Below are 17,083 nucleotides of genomic sequence, written 5' to 3' on the forward strand. Positions count from 1 at the left end.
CTCAAACTGCTCTATATAGAGTATCCTTATCATTCTCCCCCCAAAATTGTAAAAACACTTTGAGAAGAAATGAAACTCAGTCAACAAGTTCTGTACAAAAGAAAAGAACTCACCATAGTCTGGTGGTTGTTCCTCTGGTTGTCGAATGGTTAGCATTGTGGAGGCGAAGCCGTCGTCGTCTCTTCCGTGCTCCTATCGCGAAATGGATGGCTTCCTTGACTGATTTTTCTCAAGCTCCTCCTTTGAACTTTCTGGGTAAAGAATTTTTAGGGATTCATTCAATTGAGTTTCCGATTGGGTTATATTTTGTGTTATATTCGGGGTAAGGGATTTTTAGATTTTATTGTTTTAGATTAGTTTTAGAAATGTTATTAAGATATTAAAATAATAGTTTTTGTTAGTTTTATATTTTGTGTTATATATTTTTATTTTTTTTAAAATTTAATAATTTAACCCAATCGGGTTGTGCCACGTGTATCATGTATACCCCTAACGGCTCAAGGATCAACCGCTGCACCAAACATTAACGATACGCATTATTGTCGCAAATTTTTTTACATAAGCATTTAAGTACAACAAACTTAACTACATATGCATTATTGCCGCAAATATCCCTTTTTAATATGCCAACTTAAACACTTCTCCCATTAATGTGCCCCCAACCATGTTTTGGACAAAAATACCCCTTTCATAAATACTTCTTCCATTAATATGCACCAATGATTAATTTTTGTGTTCTACATATAAAATTTAAGGCTTTAAATATGCTAAACGTGTAGATCTCGAAAAAATACTAAGATTAAAAAAAAAAAACTAAAACAGACATTTAAGCAAAAAATTATAGCTCACCAAAATTTTCGTCAAATTTTAGTGCAGAGCATCAATATAGCATCAATGTTCCATCGATGTAGCATTGATTTTGGCCAAAAATCAAGTTTTCATGATTGCATCGCAAGAGCATCGAAAAAGCATCGAAACAACATCGATTTTGCATCGAAAAAGTATTATTTTGCCATATCGATGCTCTGCGCTGAAATTTGATGAAAATTTTGGTGAGCCATAATTTTTTGCTTTAATGTTCGTTTTAGTTGATTTTTTTTGAGTTCTAACGTTAATCATATTTAAAGTCTTAAATTTTTTTTATGTAGAACACAAAAATTAATCATGGGTGCACATTAATGTGAGAGAGAGTGAGATGTTTAATGAAAGGATTATTATAGTCAAAATTATACAAAATAATATATATTTGGAATGCCTAATAATTTTTTCATATAGATGAAATAGAGTATATTATTAAGCATATAACCTAAAATCACCCTTGTATAAATAGATAATATATCTACATATAATGGAATGTAAATGAATTTATGTTGATTCTATTTTTTTTTTTTTTTTGTAATTTATAACATTGGAATGCCATTCATTTTCTACAATTTTGGTATAAATGACTATTCTTTAAAATAAAAAGAGGGGAGAGGAGGGGTATTAAAATTTGGGAAATTCCCTGCTATTGTAATATCCAACATTTTCATTATACATTTTTTTATTATAAATCAAAGTTTTAATACATAAAATGTACAAGTTTACAAATTTAAGAAATAGTAATGGAAAAATAGTGTTTAAAATATCATTTTATGTTTTAATGAGATTAAAGAGAGAGAAACTTGAGAAGTCAAGTATTGGACCCAAATGTCATATAATTTTAATTGGGGATTTTTATAAAATTAAGAAAGTTTTGCTAAAGGGCATATTTGAAAAGAATTTTAGTATTTTGGGTCTAAGTGTAATTTTAAAAAATAAAAAAGAAAAGAAAAGGCTTCAGCCTTTCTTTTTACCCGAGGCCCCTCTCTCTCTCTCCTTAGAAACTCTCTCTCTCTTTCTCTCTCTCTGCGTGCTACTGTTGCCGACGACGCAGGAGTACTTTCCGGCCACCACTTTTAGCCACGCGCCGGACCGTTGGATTCAGAGGCCTCCGAACTATCGTCCTACGCGGGAATCTAGAGCTCACTTGCCGATTAAACGCCTCAACCACTCGATTTAAGTTCGGCCACCCCGCGACTTCAAAGTTGCGATTCGGCCACCTCGGGCATCCGTTTGCCGATCCGTCACCACCATCGTGCTCCTCGTGTTCCCAATAACTTGTTCCTACATCTACCATAGTTGGGTGGTGGGCCCACCACGAGCCACCGCGATCCACCGTAGACCGACGGTCGAAACTTAGTGTTCGAGGTTCCGAAGTACGTTTTGAGTTTCAGAAAATCACTGTTTGACTTGTTGTGGAACCCGATCATTGTGGTATAATTTCTTTGACCTATATTGTGATTTAATTGTGATTGATTAGAGTAATTGTTATTATGTGTATTTATAGTATATAATTATATATTATTGATATATGGAATATTTTCTGTAATTTACTGGCTGTTTGGGATTATATGTATTTTTATACAGGTTTTGATTTTGGGATTGTCCACTTTATAGCCGTTGTGCTGTCCAATTTTCTAGAAAATATTAGATATTAAATAAAGTATAAAAATACATATTTAATTGATTTTATATTAATATGGAAATTTTTATGATTAAGTAATTTTAATTATTATTGTTATTATTTTGTTAAGTAAATCAAGAATATAGGTTCATATATATATATATATATATATATGAAAAATGTGATTTATAGTAAACCTATTATTTAACAATTATTCTTATATATTAATATTTTGTTAATATTTGAATATTTAAAATAATATCAAATATTAGTTTCTTACAGTTATTGATATTTGTAAGACCAGTAAATTTTGGAAAAAGTATATTTATTATATCACTGAATTGATGTTATGACTAATTAGTAATAATATAAATATTTATAATTATATTATTATCACAATATTGATTATTACAATTTTATGTTAAATATATAATTTCTTTTATAAAATGACTATTTGAATATATACATTCATGTACGTTTTGCTATTGAAGTATTTTGTTATTAATATTGAAATAAGTTTATTTATAGACGATAATTATTATTTTTGTTGTGATTATTATTATTATTATTATTATTATTATTATTATTATTATCATAAGAGTAAATTATCTTATGAGCAATGTTTAAAGCATGGTTTTATATGAAGAGTTATTTGTATTACGTTGATAATAATTATTATTATCATTCATATAGTTTATGGTATTGTTAATATACACTATCAATAGTGTATATTTACGATTTTGATAGAATTTAATAAATGATGTGCCTTGAATATGATTTGTATGGATTTGATTGATTGACTCTTGCTGAGCAATTTTAAAATAAGCTAAGGACCTAAGGTAAGTAAATTTCACCTTTTGTGCTTAAGTGTAAGATGCATGACTACATTAAATGTGTACATCTAATGAGTTAAGTATGGTATGATGATGATGCATATGATAAGTATGTGAAGAATGGTTATATGAACACCATAAGGGTGTTGTGTGATATGTAATTGATGAATTCCGTGATATGTGAAAGATGTCTTACTTGGTTAAGAATGATATGAATTATGTGCAAGTATGTGCTCTTATGTTGATGGATATGTGGATTACTTTATGTTCATGATTTGTTATATGTTATGATATATGAAGCGTTTAAGTTTTTAGGCTGGAAACCTTAGACCTGAGCCATAGCTCTACGTTAAGGTATAACAACGCCACCAACCCAAAGCTTCATGTATTATGACTAAAGATGTTTTGAGTTATATGAGATGTGATACAATGCCTTGATTGAATACTATCAAACATGAATCATGAACATGAACATTGACATTTCAGCATCAGCATGTATGCATGGCATGTACAGTTATGTGATATAAGACCATGCATATAAATATGAGGAAAAATTGTGAAATGCCTTGAAATGTCTTATGTGAAGTGAACATTTTAATGATACAAGGCTTAAGCAAAGTGATAATAAGATGTTAAAAAGGGTGCCACTGTTTCGATTAAGCAATTAAGTAAGTGCAATGATGAAGACGGAGGTCTATAAGACTTATAGTGGCTGCCCACTAGTGTGGGCTAGGTCAGAGTTGACCATTCAGATATGTTTGCCATGTTTCCGTCTTTCTCCTCCATATGTGTAATAAGTATGGCAGCTATGGCAACGATGAAATGAGTGTTATGATGAGCCTAGCTGAGATGATGGCTAGCCGGAGGAGAATCCATGGGATTCTATATGATATGTGTAACAAGTCCTGCATGCATTGGTTGAATCAAACAGTGTGCACAAGTGATATTGGGCCCATAAAAATGTGAAACTAAAAGAAAGAGCATAAAAGTAAAGTTGGAAAGTGCATGAGCAATAAATGAAATGCATAAGTATATAAGTTAGCATATTAGTATATCTGCACTACAAACTCACGACATTCATGTGTATGTGTATGCATGAGATTTGCTTACTGAGCGTTAGCTCATTATGTTATTTTCCAACATTTTTCCAGGTGTGGCTTTAGATGTGGAGCACGGACTCAGTAGCAATGCAATAGTGGTTTAGAGTTTTTCATATGGATACATTAAGTTTATAGTATTCATACGTGTAATAATTTCTATTAATAAGTTTATATAAAAGTTTTAAATTTTGCTGTATTTGTTAGTATCTTTTTATTTAATTCATTTGGTCAAGTGTCTAACATACTCGTAAACTCTAGAATTACGAGTATGTGGCAGACGTACCCTACCTTAGGGTCGTTACAGCTATACTAACATTTACTATAAAATTTCAATTTTACGGTCCAAGTTTTACTCTTTTATATTTATATTGTATTTTTTTCAATTATACTATTTCACTAATTTAAAATTTTCAAAAATACAGTCTACTTAAAGCTAATACATTTTTTTATTTAAGCGTTGTTGTCTACCACTTACCAACTTTATTATATGATGATATGCATTTTTATCAATGCCTCCAGATAAACACAATTGAGTTTGTGGTTTGCTTCTCTTAATTAATTCATTGCCATCATTATTGTACTCACATATGTATATATATATGTATATATATATATTATTTATTGATTAAAATGATTATAAGTGCGTTCCATTTATAAGAGAGAATTGAATCAAATTGATTCCACGTTTTATAAAAAGTTCTATATATATACATATATGATGAGAGTAAAATACTTGTAGAACTAATGTTATTATAACAATATTAATTTTGAAATAAAAACTTATTAAAAATTATGATTAGGTTGTTTTTTTTTTAAGTTGACAATAAATATGACGAATGAGAAATTTTTCTAATTAATTTGATGATTTTTTTTTAAAAACAATCAATATAAGATCAAAGCAACATGATAATATATGAGGTGGCTACAATTAAATATTAATACAAACATAAATTTAATTAACCGTAACAACCTCATATGCAACCTAAACTCTATAGTAATCTTATTAAACGTTATTTTGAATTCATCATATGTCTAATGATGTTGTTTATAAGGTTGTTTTGGTTGCTTTATTAGATGTTTCGGTTGATTTGTCAATTTAATAAACAATGTTGAAAAAAAAAAGTTATTTGGATCAACCGAAGCAACCATACCAGCAACCTCATATGCAACCTCAGCAACATGAGATGCAACCTCAGCAAGCTCCTATGGAACACCAACAACAACCTTATATATGCAACCTAAGCTGCAGTTACCTCATAAACTTAATGAAATAGTATATGTTTCTTTTAATTTGTTCTGCAACCATTAAAATTCCTAAGCAACCCATAATTCTCATAAACATTTTATAAAGCAACCCTTGAAAATTCTGAAGCAATTCTATGTAATAGCTTATTAAGCAACACATAAATCACACATGTTAAGCAACCCATAAATTAACATGTTAAGCAACCCATAAATTAACATGTTAAGCAACCCTTAAAGCTCCTTACGCAATCCTTAAAGCAACTTCATAAACAACTTATTATGCAACCCTAGAAACTACTTAAGCAATCCATAATCCTCACAAACACAACATGTTAAGCAGCTCTCTAAACTCCTAAGCAATATGTAATCCTCATAAACAATCTATAAAACAAACTGTTAAGCAACCCTTGAAAATTCTGAAGCAATTCTACATAACAACATATTAAGCAACATGTTAAGCAACTCATAAAACAAACTGTTAAGCAACCCTTGAAACTCCTTACACAATTCTTAAAGCAACTTGATAAACAACGCATAAATTAACTTATTAAGCAACTCTTGAAACTCTTTAAGCAACCCTAGATAACAATTTGTTAAGCAACCTTAGAAACTCCTTAGACTACCCATAATCCTCATAAAGCAACATGTTAAGCAACTCTTGAAATTCCTAAACAACCCATAATCTTCATAAGCAATCTATAAATCAACCTCTTAAGCAACCCTTGAAAATTCTGAAGTAATTCTATATAACAACCTATTAAGCAACATGTTAAACAACCTTAAATATCCTAATCAACCCATAAAACAACCTATTAATCAACCCTTGAATCTCCTTACGCAGTCATTAAAGTAACTTGATTAATAACTCATAAATCAACCTGTTAAGCAACAATTGAAACTCCTTAAACAACCATATAAAGTTTCATTTATATAGTTGAAAAGCAACATAAGGTTTCATTTTTGTAGTATCAACAATTTCAATTTACAAGTCCGATTAAGAAATAACACTTATCACCACAACTCAAAATTAAGGGAAAAAAATATTGAAGGTGGGAAGAAAAACATTGAAGGTTGCAACCTCCTTTATTTTATTTCTTCAAAACAAAGACTTAAAAAAAGGAAGGAATAATTAATTTAATTAAAATAGCATCATAACTTCACATCGACATTTCCAAGTTTTCAATTTGACACATTTAACATTTTCACAATTATAAAATTTTCCCCAATATTATATTAATAGAATTGTTGATCTTCAACTTTGTTTCAAGTGACATATATAATCATGAAAATGAGAAGATCAACGATATCAATACATACTATATGCTTGTTTTGTTTTTTTTGTTTTTATATAAATAATGCAGCTACTCCACCTGTTGAACATATACCCACATAATTTTACCTATACAACACCCATAATATATGATAATATATATATATATATGATTTTGTTTATATATATATATATATAAATGAACATAAAGTTCTATGCATGGTACTCATGTGGCATGAAATCTAAAAAAATAAATTAATAATAACAAAACATACTACATATACCTATGTTTGACTATGCTTTATTCACTTTCAAATTAGACCAAGATTCACATTGTTTGTAATATTTACTTCAAAGGCGTACTATTGTGCAAATCATATTTTTGCAAAACATCTTAAGAGAATATATTAATGAATGAATTCTTTAATTACTGTATTTTTTGCATTCAAACTTTTGTATATATGTATTAATGAAAAAAACCCTTAAAATTTTGACTTAAATTAATTCTTATTCTCATTTTTTGTTGTTGTTGTCTTATTCCCAACCAAATCAAACGTATCCTAAAACTAAGCTTGGTAGGAATGATAGATGATTTGATGGATGGAGATAATGATATATTTTCTTTGTATTGTTTGACATTGAGAGAAGAGTGAGAATGACGAGTACAAACTTTAATTTTAAAATTACTAACCTAATTATTATAAAATATATGTATTTAAATTATTTGAAAAGTATTTATGTAATTTTATTTATATTACTTTTTCTTGTTCTCCTACTCTTTCATTTTTGAGGATTTAGAGGGAGACCTCTTCCGTTTATCTCTCATCTCCCTCCAAGTTTCCCTCTTGCCAAAAAATAAATTTTTTGATCTATCATGCCAAATATAGTGCAAGAATATGTTTGATTAAGAGTAGCGGTATTATATTTTGAATCCCAAAAATATATATATATATTCACTCTATTAATTAAAATAAATTATTTTTAATACTTTTTCTCAATTTTTTTAAATTCTTTAAATTCTTTTTTTTGTTAATTTCAATAATTTTATTTTATTTTCATAATTTTATTTATTTAACAATGTATATATTTTTAGAAAAAAAAAACTCTTACTTTGACAAATTTTTATATTTTTTTGTTTAAATTTTTATTTTATTTAAATATTTAAAATATATATTATTTATATGTATTTTTTAGAATATGAAAAAGAAAAAAAATAGAAAAATGTGAGCATAAGTTGATAAAAAAATATTATATATTAATTTTTAATAAAAATGAGTTATCTTAATCAAATTTATATGTACATATACAGTCACAACAAAAAAGAGAATGAAATACAATTTAATACTATTAAAAAATAATTAAAAAAGTTAAGTCTTTTATAGGAGGAATAGTGGAAAATTCAGGAAAAGAGTGGAAAACTATTCCATCTCAACACTTTAAATTATAATCAAACATATAAATAGAATGAAATTTTAGTTCCTTTCAAATTCATTTTATTCTTTTTCCCTAAAACCAAATATACCCTAAAAATGAAAAGATAGTGAAGAATGGTGCAAGAGTAAACGACAAAAGAAAATGAGGGTGTGTAGTGAGTTGATGGGGGCCATAATAGAAAGAGAGCCTAGTTTGAGCTTTTGAGGAAATGGGAGTGGGGTCTAGTAGAAGAGGGTAGTACCACCATAGCATTATGATGTGAGTGAAAGAGTTTGGGACAGAGTAATACTGTACTAACAGCTGTCAATATTTTAGAGACTAGACTCTGCACCAAAAAAACTCAACTCTCATCTCTCTCTCTTAATCTTTCCTTTCTTGACCAACTACGCACGCTCACTTCTAGTTTCAAACATAATGTACCAAGTTTGCACCTCTTTTCTAGATTTCTTTTTGGGAATTTCAGGTTTTCTTTTTCCTTTTCCATATGCAAGGAAGTGGCACAATCCATACATTCCCACTCTAAAATTGTATCTTTCTTTTTTTTATTTTTTTCATTTAATATAAGCCAAACTTGGGCGTTAAACACAGGTTTGTTACACTCTATAATGGGTAAATTCTGTCAACCATATAATGTAGGCTTATACTTATACTACTCAAAATCTAGCTTACTATTCCTCATTTATGGGGCTATCAGCAGCGGCAGCGGCTATCTTTTTTCTTTTTTAATGTTTCTTCTATTTCATATCAAGCCAAATCGTATTAGCCACGTAAAACCCCATACCTGAACTGGGCTGGGCTGGGGTGATTTTAACTTGGGGAACATGGTTGTTTGCTGTTGAGCCTAGTCAAAGGGAAACAATAACACATGAATGGGAAACAATAACACATGAATAGAATATGTTCATCATAACACACTTTGCTCACTTTTTAGTGCTCTGTAGACCTCTTCTCTTCTAGTTCGTCCTGTTTCAACTTTTCTCTCTTTGTTTTGTCGTTTTACTTTTCTGAATCATATCCTGCAACTGTCAATATATTAATAACAAAATATCCTTACGACATACCAAATAATTTTTTTTTATTTAACAAAAAAAAAAACAGATAAGGTTAAGGAAAGTGGGTGAAAGTATTACCAAAACAAATCATTACTCAAGCAAATTGTATTGAATCAACAACACAGCATATTACCCTGTGTATAATACAATCATATTTTCTTTCTACTCCAATAAGCTTTCCTTTCCTTTCCTTTCCTCTTGTATTGTGTAGTGGTGTCTAAAATAACTAATAAGTGAAAGCTTGGCCAATCTGGAAAGAGAGAGAATCTTTTAAAGGTTTAGAAACTGATGCATTCTTAGGTGGCAGCATACACACCGTCCAAATTTATTTAAAATTTTTCTCTTCATTACAAGGGATATATCATATCTGATATCATTTGATAATGAAAGATAAAAAAAAAAATTGAATCTATTGAATTTACATTTGTTTTTGTGTTTTGTTGTTGTTGTTTTGGGTTAAGGAAAACATATTAGATGAGCATGCTACTAAAGTGTATCAGTGTCATTTCACTTCATTCTGATGCACAGTAGTGATAGATATCTTCTCTGGACATAGGACCAAGCACAAAAATTCACATTAATAAGGTAACAATAACTACAACTCACGTACGTGTAACACTGCAGTTTCTAAGTGGTATTTGGGTGCCCTCTCTTCCTTCCTCTGCTGCCTAATGTCCCCTTCTTTTTCATTGGTTTTTGTCACCAAAATTCAGACCACATCTGTCAAAAACAAACTTTGCCTGTTCCACGGGAACCACTTTGTTTTTTTTTCTTTGGTTCTATTTTAAATATCATAATGTAAAGATCAAAAGAGCATAACCCAATATTCCACATTTAAATGGATAAATTAAAGCTTTAAACACTATGGGCATTCTGATGTGAGCCGACCCCATGTGAGAGTAATTGCAAGTGAGCAAAGTCAATTAATCTTATTAATAGATTAAACTACCATAATATCCGATAATGGTTGCAATAGTATTGATGTACATTGTACATAGTGTATATGTAATCTCATACATGTATACATAGTACATTGTACTGTTTAAAAGGAGTGGTGGGAGTGAAGTCCTTTTAGATTCTCATAATGTTGTGGAACAGCAGATGGATTGGACTGAAGTATACAGGTTACAGGCCCTATAAGTCTCTTTGGGAATCTGAATCCTCCCAATAAAAACACTACTCTTCGCGCGTGGCTCTATACAATATACACTAGTTCTTCTTTCTCTCTCTCTCTTTCTCTGACGCTAGATAACCAAATACCTTCATATACATAGCTATATACACCAGCTCTACTCTTCCCATCTCTCTCTATATATATATTATAGTATATATCACTCTGTATCTATCTATCTCTCTACTAAAGTTCCATTCTATAAACATAAAAACCCATCAGTTTCTTACAAATGTCGTCGTCATCAGGTGCTGAAGAAATCGAAATTAGTAACACAAGTACTACTTCACAAACCAGAAGACGCAATAGCTTACAGAGAGTTTCATCCTCTTCTTCTTCAAAGAAGTCGTTTTCGTCTTCTACATCCTCAAGAACAAGTTCAACTGCTCCTTCGACTAGTGCTAATACTACTAGCACTAAAGCCATGGAAGAGGTTTGGAAAGACTTGAACCTTACATCTCTCTCTGAGACTACCAATACGATTACCGTGCCGCCACTCAGCAACCACCCGAGCACTGCCGCCAACTACCGAAACATGATCTACCAAGACTTTCTAGCCAGACCCTTTTGCACTGATCGCCCTCCGACCACCATGGTCACTGCTCCGGCTCCGGCACCGGTCCCGTCCCCGGAAAGTCCTCTGTTTGGGTCTCCCCTGCCTCAGCCTGTTACCGCGCTGAGCTTGAATTCTGGCCCTGAGTTTCCGTTTCTCGATGGCAGCCTGACCGACCCACTTCGGCCTAACTCCCACCCCTTGCAGCCCGGCAACCCCATCTCGAATGTTTCATCTTTCGCTAGCCCATTCGAGAGTTTGGATTCCTCTTCTAGCTTGTTAAACTCTTTTGGGAAGAAAAGGTGCCAAGCTGACGATAATGGCTCTGCTTCAGGGGACAGACGACACAAGCGGATGATCAAAAACCGAGAGTCAGCTGCTCGATCACGAGCTAGAAAGCAGGCAAGCATGTTATTTGTGTGTTTTTCTGAAATGGGTTGTTATTATATTAATGAAATTGGCTCATCAAAGTCAGCATTTTTTTTATCTTTATAATAACTTTTCATTTGCAAAGTGCCTGAAATATTATTCTTATGCATTAATATTCTTGGAGGGTATCTATCTGGATTTTGTATTGGTCCGTACAGGCATATACAAATGAACTGGAGCTTGTAGTTGCTCAATTGAGTGAAGAGAATGAAAGACTTAGAAGACTGCAAACACAGGTAAACTCTTACTTGAAATGTTAACCATTTCAATTTCAAACTAATGATATTTTCTTCTATTTTGGGTTAACTCTTTTTTTCTTTTCTCTCAGATTACCGAAGTGCCTGTTGCTGATCAACTTCCCAAAAAGCGTACTCTTCAACGAACGTTTACTGCTCCATTTTAGTATAAGCATATAAATATCTCAATTCCTTTACTTTCCTAACACTATATCTCACTACCTGAGCGAGGGAAGGGGTCTCTTTTGAGTTGTTATCACTAATGGGGATTTTTAATGTTTATATATATATGTGCTTTTGTTGGGGAAAGGAAGGTTTGATATCGAAACATGTAAGTGGTATTTTAAGGTTTAGAATAGTGACTACTAGTCTTCTACTAATGTTTTTGTTGTAACAAAAAAACAAAGTGTTTCTTTGTTATTTCCTAAGAGGCTGGAACTTAACTTGGTGGGCCTCCTCTGTTTGTTTGTATGTCTTTTGTTTGACTTGTAAACTTTTCTCTGTGCATGGCAAAACTAATTCTGTGGCTAGTGGCTACTATAAATCGGTGGGTGTGGACCAATTATATGTATAAATATCATATGGCTCTAAATTGTCTTTCTTTGATGAATAAACAAATTAAAGTAAAGATGTGAAAATAAAATAAATGTGTCACTTTTCTTTGGTACTATATTTTACTATTGGCAGTCGCTTTCAAGTTTCACCATCTTCTTATCTCTTATCTCCTCTAGTCAGATCAATAAGCAGATTCTTGTTTGCGTTCATGACCTTTAGTGACAGCCATTGATTGACGCACTTTTTTGTCTGGTATCTAAGCTAACATTTGACGTTGGTTTCTTTTCCTGTTAAAGATTATTATAGTGTCTAATTTTTGCTTAGTACCCTTTTTGCGACCAACACCTGAAATTGGATACCCTTTCAAACATCCTTAGTGTTTGTAATTTTGGCCAAGCTAAAACCCATTTAAGTGCAACTATTTGCTATGATGGTTGTAATTTTTTTAAGTTCCAGATATGATCTGTTAATATACTAAGTTTGGACAGAAGTTGATGCTTGGTGGGGTCATGAGGACACTATAATTCATTCATGTTGTGATTACAATTCCCATATCATCATTTTTTTTCGTCTTAACTTTCATTACCAATTCATGTCTCTGAGGTCGTCACATCGTCTTTCCATATTTCCTTATCTCTGGATCAGTGATTGTGAAACTGATGATGGTTTATTTTTATCCCCCTATAATATTAATCTTTAGTCTCTAGTCAAGCACAGTTCTTTGCCTCTGAAAAATAGAATCATATAGAATTAGATACCAATTAAGAATAAATGGAAAATAAAGAATAAATAGAATCATAAAAGATTAAATGGAATGCTGATGTGGGTTTTACTCGAAGGCTCACTCACTTGGCTTGGAATACGACTTTTTGTAGGGCACTTTGGCAAGTGAGGAGTGTTACTTCTCATTTTAGCTTTTTATAAGAATAAAAATTGTTCAATTCAAATTTACAAAAACGGCTCTTGTAGATCCGAATGGTTTTTACTCTAGTAGTAGGTGTAAGGTGATTAGGGGGCAAAAGAATCACACATAGTAGACTGAGAAAATCAGAATGGTGCTAGTGCTCCTTTTTAGCACTACTCCTTCAAACCCCAATTTGTTCTAGAAAAGTTAGGTGATTTCGCTTTCAAAGCACTCGCTATAGCAAAACGATTTATTTGCTGATAATTAGTGCCTGCCCTTTCCAACTAAAGGAAAGGCCGGAGGAGGGGCCTGAGAGAGAGGACAGTGCAAGTTCAGAGGACAGATGTCGGCTCATGGGAGTGGGGTATTTATTCGACTTTAAAACATAGGAGACTTAAATGGGAGACAACCAACCATTGTCAGTTAATGGCTTTTGTTCTGTTATAAAACTAAATTAGTTTATGATTAGGATTAGTGTTGACTTACTGCTATAAGACCTTTATTATAGAACTGGAACGCATAGCAACAATCCATGAAAATTGTTGGATGGATAATTTTTTTTGGATTGGTAATCTTTGGTTAACACCAGAACAGTCCTTGGCTAAATAGTTAAGCACAAACAAACAACCGCCAACGAGTAAGAATCCAAGCAAAATCAGTGAAAGAGCCTTTTCTTTCACTGGCAATATACGTATTTTTCCTGTTGAATGAAAGAAAGGGATTCCGTGATTGCTTTTGTGCCAATAATAACAGGTTGGTACAAGGCATCTTTTACTACAGAAGAATACAAGGGTTTCGTAGACTCTAAGTTTAAGCTAGATCATGCATCTGAGCTTTGCTTGATTTTGAAGTGTTCATTTTGTGTACAACTCAAAACATTGTAACTAGAAAAATAAAGGTGAACATGTCAAAATTCAGAAGCCAGCTGCATGAAAAGAAGAAAAATAGATCAACATCTCCTCAGTGAAAAATTCCCCTGCATAGTAACACTTGTCTTCTTCCATGGCAAACCGGCAAACAGGGCAGGTCTTTCTACATGCGTGGAACCACCTCTCAACGCATTCCTTGTGAAACTCGTGCATGCAAGGAAGGATGGTGGTTTCTTCTCCCTCTAGTCTTGACAAGCAAACGCAGCAGAACTCACCTTCACCTACAATGGAATCTGTAGCAGATTCAGCCAATGCCTCTTCAACCTTATGCTCAACATTGACTACATCCACCTCACAAGAAGCCGGAGGCTCCTTGATTCTTGGTTGCCCTTTTAGGCTCATGAAGTTATAAACCATAGAGAGTAACTTCTCAAGGACCATCTGGTTTGAATGTGGATAGACGTTTCTAATTAGGTCTTTAATAAGAGAGTTATTGTTGGAGAGGCAATGTGATAGTAGTAATGGGGTATTTGTTGCTACGTGCTTTGGCTTGATTAGGAAGAGAGAACTAAGTTTCCAACAATATTCAGCGGTTACACCTAAACAGAATATAACCTTGGACCTTTTTTTTTCTTATTACTTAATCAGCTTGAAGAGTGCATAAGCCTACAAAATTAATTCCATATAATAATTTCTGCATCCTAGATTAGTCATTAGTCACACTCTGAACTACTATGATAGTAAAAGTCTACCCGTCTAATCAAAGATAACCCTTTTGCAACAATGTAATTCCAGCCGTCAACATTAGATATGACCAAGAATACTACATGGTCCCTCAAATATGAATTGGATAAACATGGACATATATACTTTGGCAACACAAAGAGTTGCAATTTCTTGAACAAAACTATCTTAGCCGGTGGTAAGTCAGCAGGCATAGTGATTGTTCAAATTTTGTCTATGAATTGGGACACAGAAATCAGTCAGGATACAAAAACAAAAAAAGGGCACCGGCCAAAAAATATTGGTGATAAATAATTAAATCTCAAAAACCCTTGAAATATGTTTTCATTCAACTACCAGATATCCGAATCAAAACAAGAAACTGCAAATATTACTTGCTTCCATTCAAAGCATACCCAATACTAATTTGCTTGACGCTATTATTAGACAATCACTTAAAATAGTAAAGAATCATCTAAGAGTAAAATTTATTTAAAAGGTACCATGCAAGCATGTCTCCTTTTAAATATATATTGAAACTAAGCAATAAAAAATAACAAATTGAATAAGTCAGCAAACTACTACCAAGTATCTACATCAGGTTTTGATAGAGCAACTAACATATTAATCATTGTTGAAGCCGGAAACACATTTCGTAATATTCATAAAATATAAAGACATGAACTTCTCAACTACACCTGCAAAGGGTAACAAGGGTCTATCAAAGAAAGTAAGTAAACCACTGGGATTCCAATTTTCTTACACGGACCATAAACAAACATATGAAAAATGGTTGTCTGAAAGAGATAACCTTTGAGAAAATTCGCACAAACCCTACTCCCTTGTGATGCACAAATCTACAATTTCACATAATTCAGGCTCAGGAACTTTCTCCTTTGCACGACTCATTTGGAGTGTCTTCAAATTCTAGTATCTTTCCATCTTTGGGGACTAAACAAGGGACCCCATCTTTTATCTATTTCAAACACGAGTAATACGAATCATATTCAATCTCTATCCACCAAAAAAGATTCGGATTTAAACTGAAACGAAACATCAAGAAATCGGAATAGAAAGAATGATTTTGATCAGTTGAAACTTACAGGAAAGGAAACCCCAATTGCTTCGCTTACGAGGGAATTGGTTTCCTCACAGAACCTACCATTGTAAACGAGCTTAGATTAACAAAAAGAATAAAAATTGATCGTTTGAAAAGAAGAAATTTGAAGCTTTTTGAAGCATTGAATTAACCTTAAAGGTTGTTTAGAAATAGGGCAGACGAGTATCTGGGAAAGAGTCTTGTTGAGACCAGATCCTGCTTCCTTCAAAAGCTTTCTGGTTAATCTCACCATTTCCTACGTTTATTCGAGCTTAGACCAATATTCTATGAACTCCAGGCCTTTCTTTCCTTTTCTTTTTTTCCCTCTGAAACGAAATTACTTGGGAACTCTTATTTTTGTTGACAATAATAATAGATAGAAAGTAATAAAATAAATAATATGAGAATTACCGTGTATATACTAGGGGTGCATGGCGCGCAGGTTTTTTGCGGCTTTTGTTATTTGACGATTTTAGAAAAATATAACCCATAAAAGCTTAATAAGTGTATGGTTTGAATAATGTTTTTATGGGCAGATTTATGCAGTTTTTGAGGTGGGTTGAGTTGATTTAAATATCAAAATTATCAACGTATGATATTTAAAAACACAAAAAATTATAGATTATAAAGTTCAAACTTATATCATCGTTACTTATCAATGTCATCATGGATAATAACTTAATAAAATATTATAGTATCTCAAACTTGAATCTAAAACTTTACAAAAAAATTTATAATAATTATCCAAATTATAAATGGTTCATCAATCCACACATCAATAATTTCAGTAATTTGAGTTTAGTTATGAAAAATTTCACTAATATTAAACCATCAATATACGTAACACTATTTATTTTTTCATCTATTTTTCCTAAATAAGTTTTAAAATACAATTCTTAAGTTACCGCCGTTAATCTCGTAGCAACGAAAACTTTCATTAAAAAAAGTTAAATATTTGGACTACCTATATATATATGTATAGATATAAAGAATACAATAATTCACATCCAAAAATCCAATATCTTCAAACATATTAAAAGGTTCACAAACTCTATAATTTTTAATGAACTCTTTATGAGTTGTATTTTTAGATTTAGATTATTACTAAAAATGTCTATTAAAAAA

The 17,083-nt window shown here is 31.8% G+C and overlaps 3 protein-coding genes across 5 annotated transcripts; 1 reads left to right on the top strand and 2 right to left on the bottom strand.

Annotated features, from left to right (window-relative positions):
* Positions 1-10,611: 10,611 nt before the first annotated feature.
* Positions 10,612-12,352, top strand: LOC133809108 (protein FD). Its single transcript, XM_062245915.1, has 3 exons — positions 10,612-11,545; positions 11,731-11,808; positions 11,901-12,352. Exons 1-3 carry the CDS (start codon positions 10,823-10,825, stop codon positions 11,973-11,975), a joined length of 876 nt encoding a protein of 291 aa, XP_062101899.1. The 5' UTR covers positions 10,612-10,822; the 3' UTR covers positions 11,976-12,352.
* A 1,829-nt stretch (positions 12,353-14,181) lies between these two features.
* LOC133778872 (uncharacterized) lies at positions 14,182-14,577 on the bottom strand. The gene has a single exon (XM_062218890.1). It carries the CDS (start codon positions 14,575-14,577, stop codon positions 14,182-14,184), a length of 396 nt encoding a protein of 131 aa, XP_062074874.1.
* An 884-nt stretch (positions 14,578-15,461) lies between these two features.
* Positions 15,462-16,487, bottom strand: LOC133809124 (uncharacterized). 3 transcript variants are annotated; one of them, XR_009880928.1, is made up of 4 exons: positions 16,111-16,336; positions 15,963-16,017; positions 15,671-15,835; positions 15,462-15,557 (listed from the first exon to the last, which is right to left on the bottom strand). XR_009880928.1 is itself a non-coding variant. In XM_062245917.1 (4 exons), the coding sequence occupies exons 2-4, from the start codon at positions 16,209-16,211 to the stop codon at positions 15,740-15,742; spliced, it is 252 nt and encodes an 83-aa protein (XP_062101901.1). In that variant the 5' UTR covers positions 16,212-16,284; positions 16,370-16,487; the 3' UTR covers positions 15,462-15,739. The 3 variants fall into 3 exon arrangements, 2 of the variants coding, with proteins under 2 accessions (XP_062101901.1, XP_062101900.1); XM_062245917.1 differs by adding an exon at positions 16,370-16,487 and having other exon boundaries at positions 15,462-15,835; positions 16,111-16,284; XM_062245916.1 differs by having other exon boundaries at positions 15,462-15,835; positions 16,111-16,334.
* Positions 16,488-17,083: the final 596 nt, after the last annotated feature.

Source organism: Humulus lupulus, chromosome 1 (assembly GCF_963169125.1).
Source record: "Humulus lupulus chromosome 1, drHumLupu1.1, whole genome shotgun sequence".
In the NCBI taxonomy this organism is placed as follows: domain Eukaryota; kingdom Viridiplantae; phylum Streptophyta; class Magnoliopsida; order Rosales; family Cannabaceae; genus Humulus; species Humulus lupulus.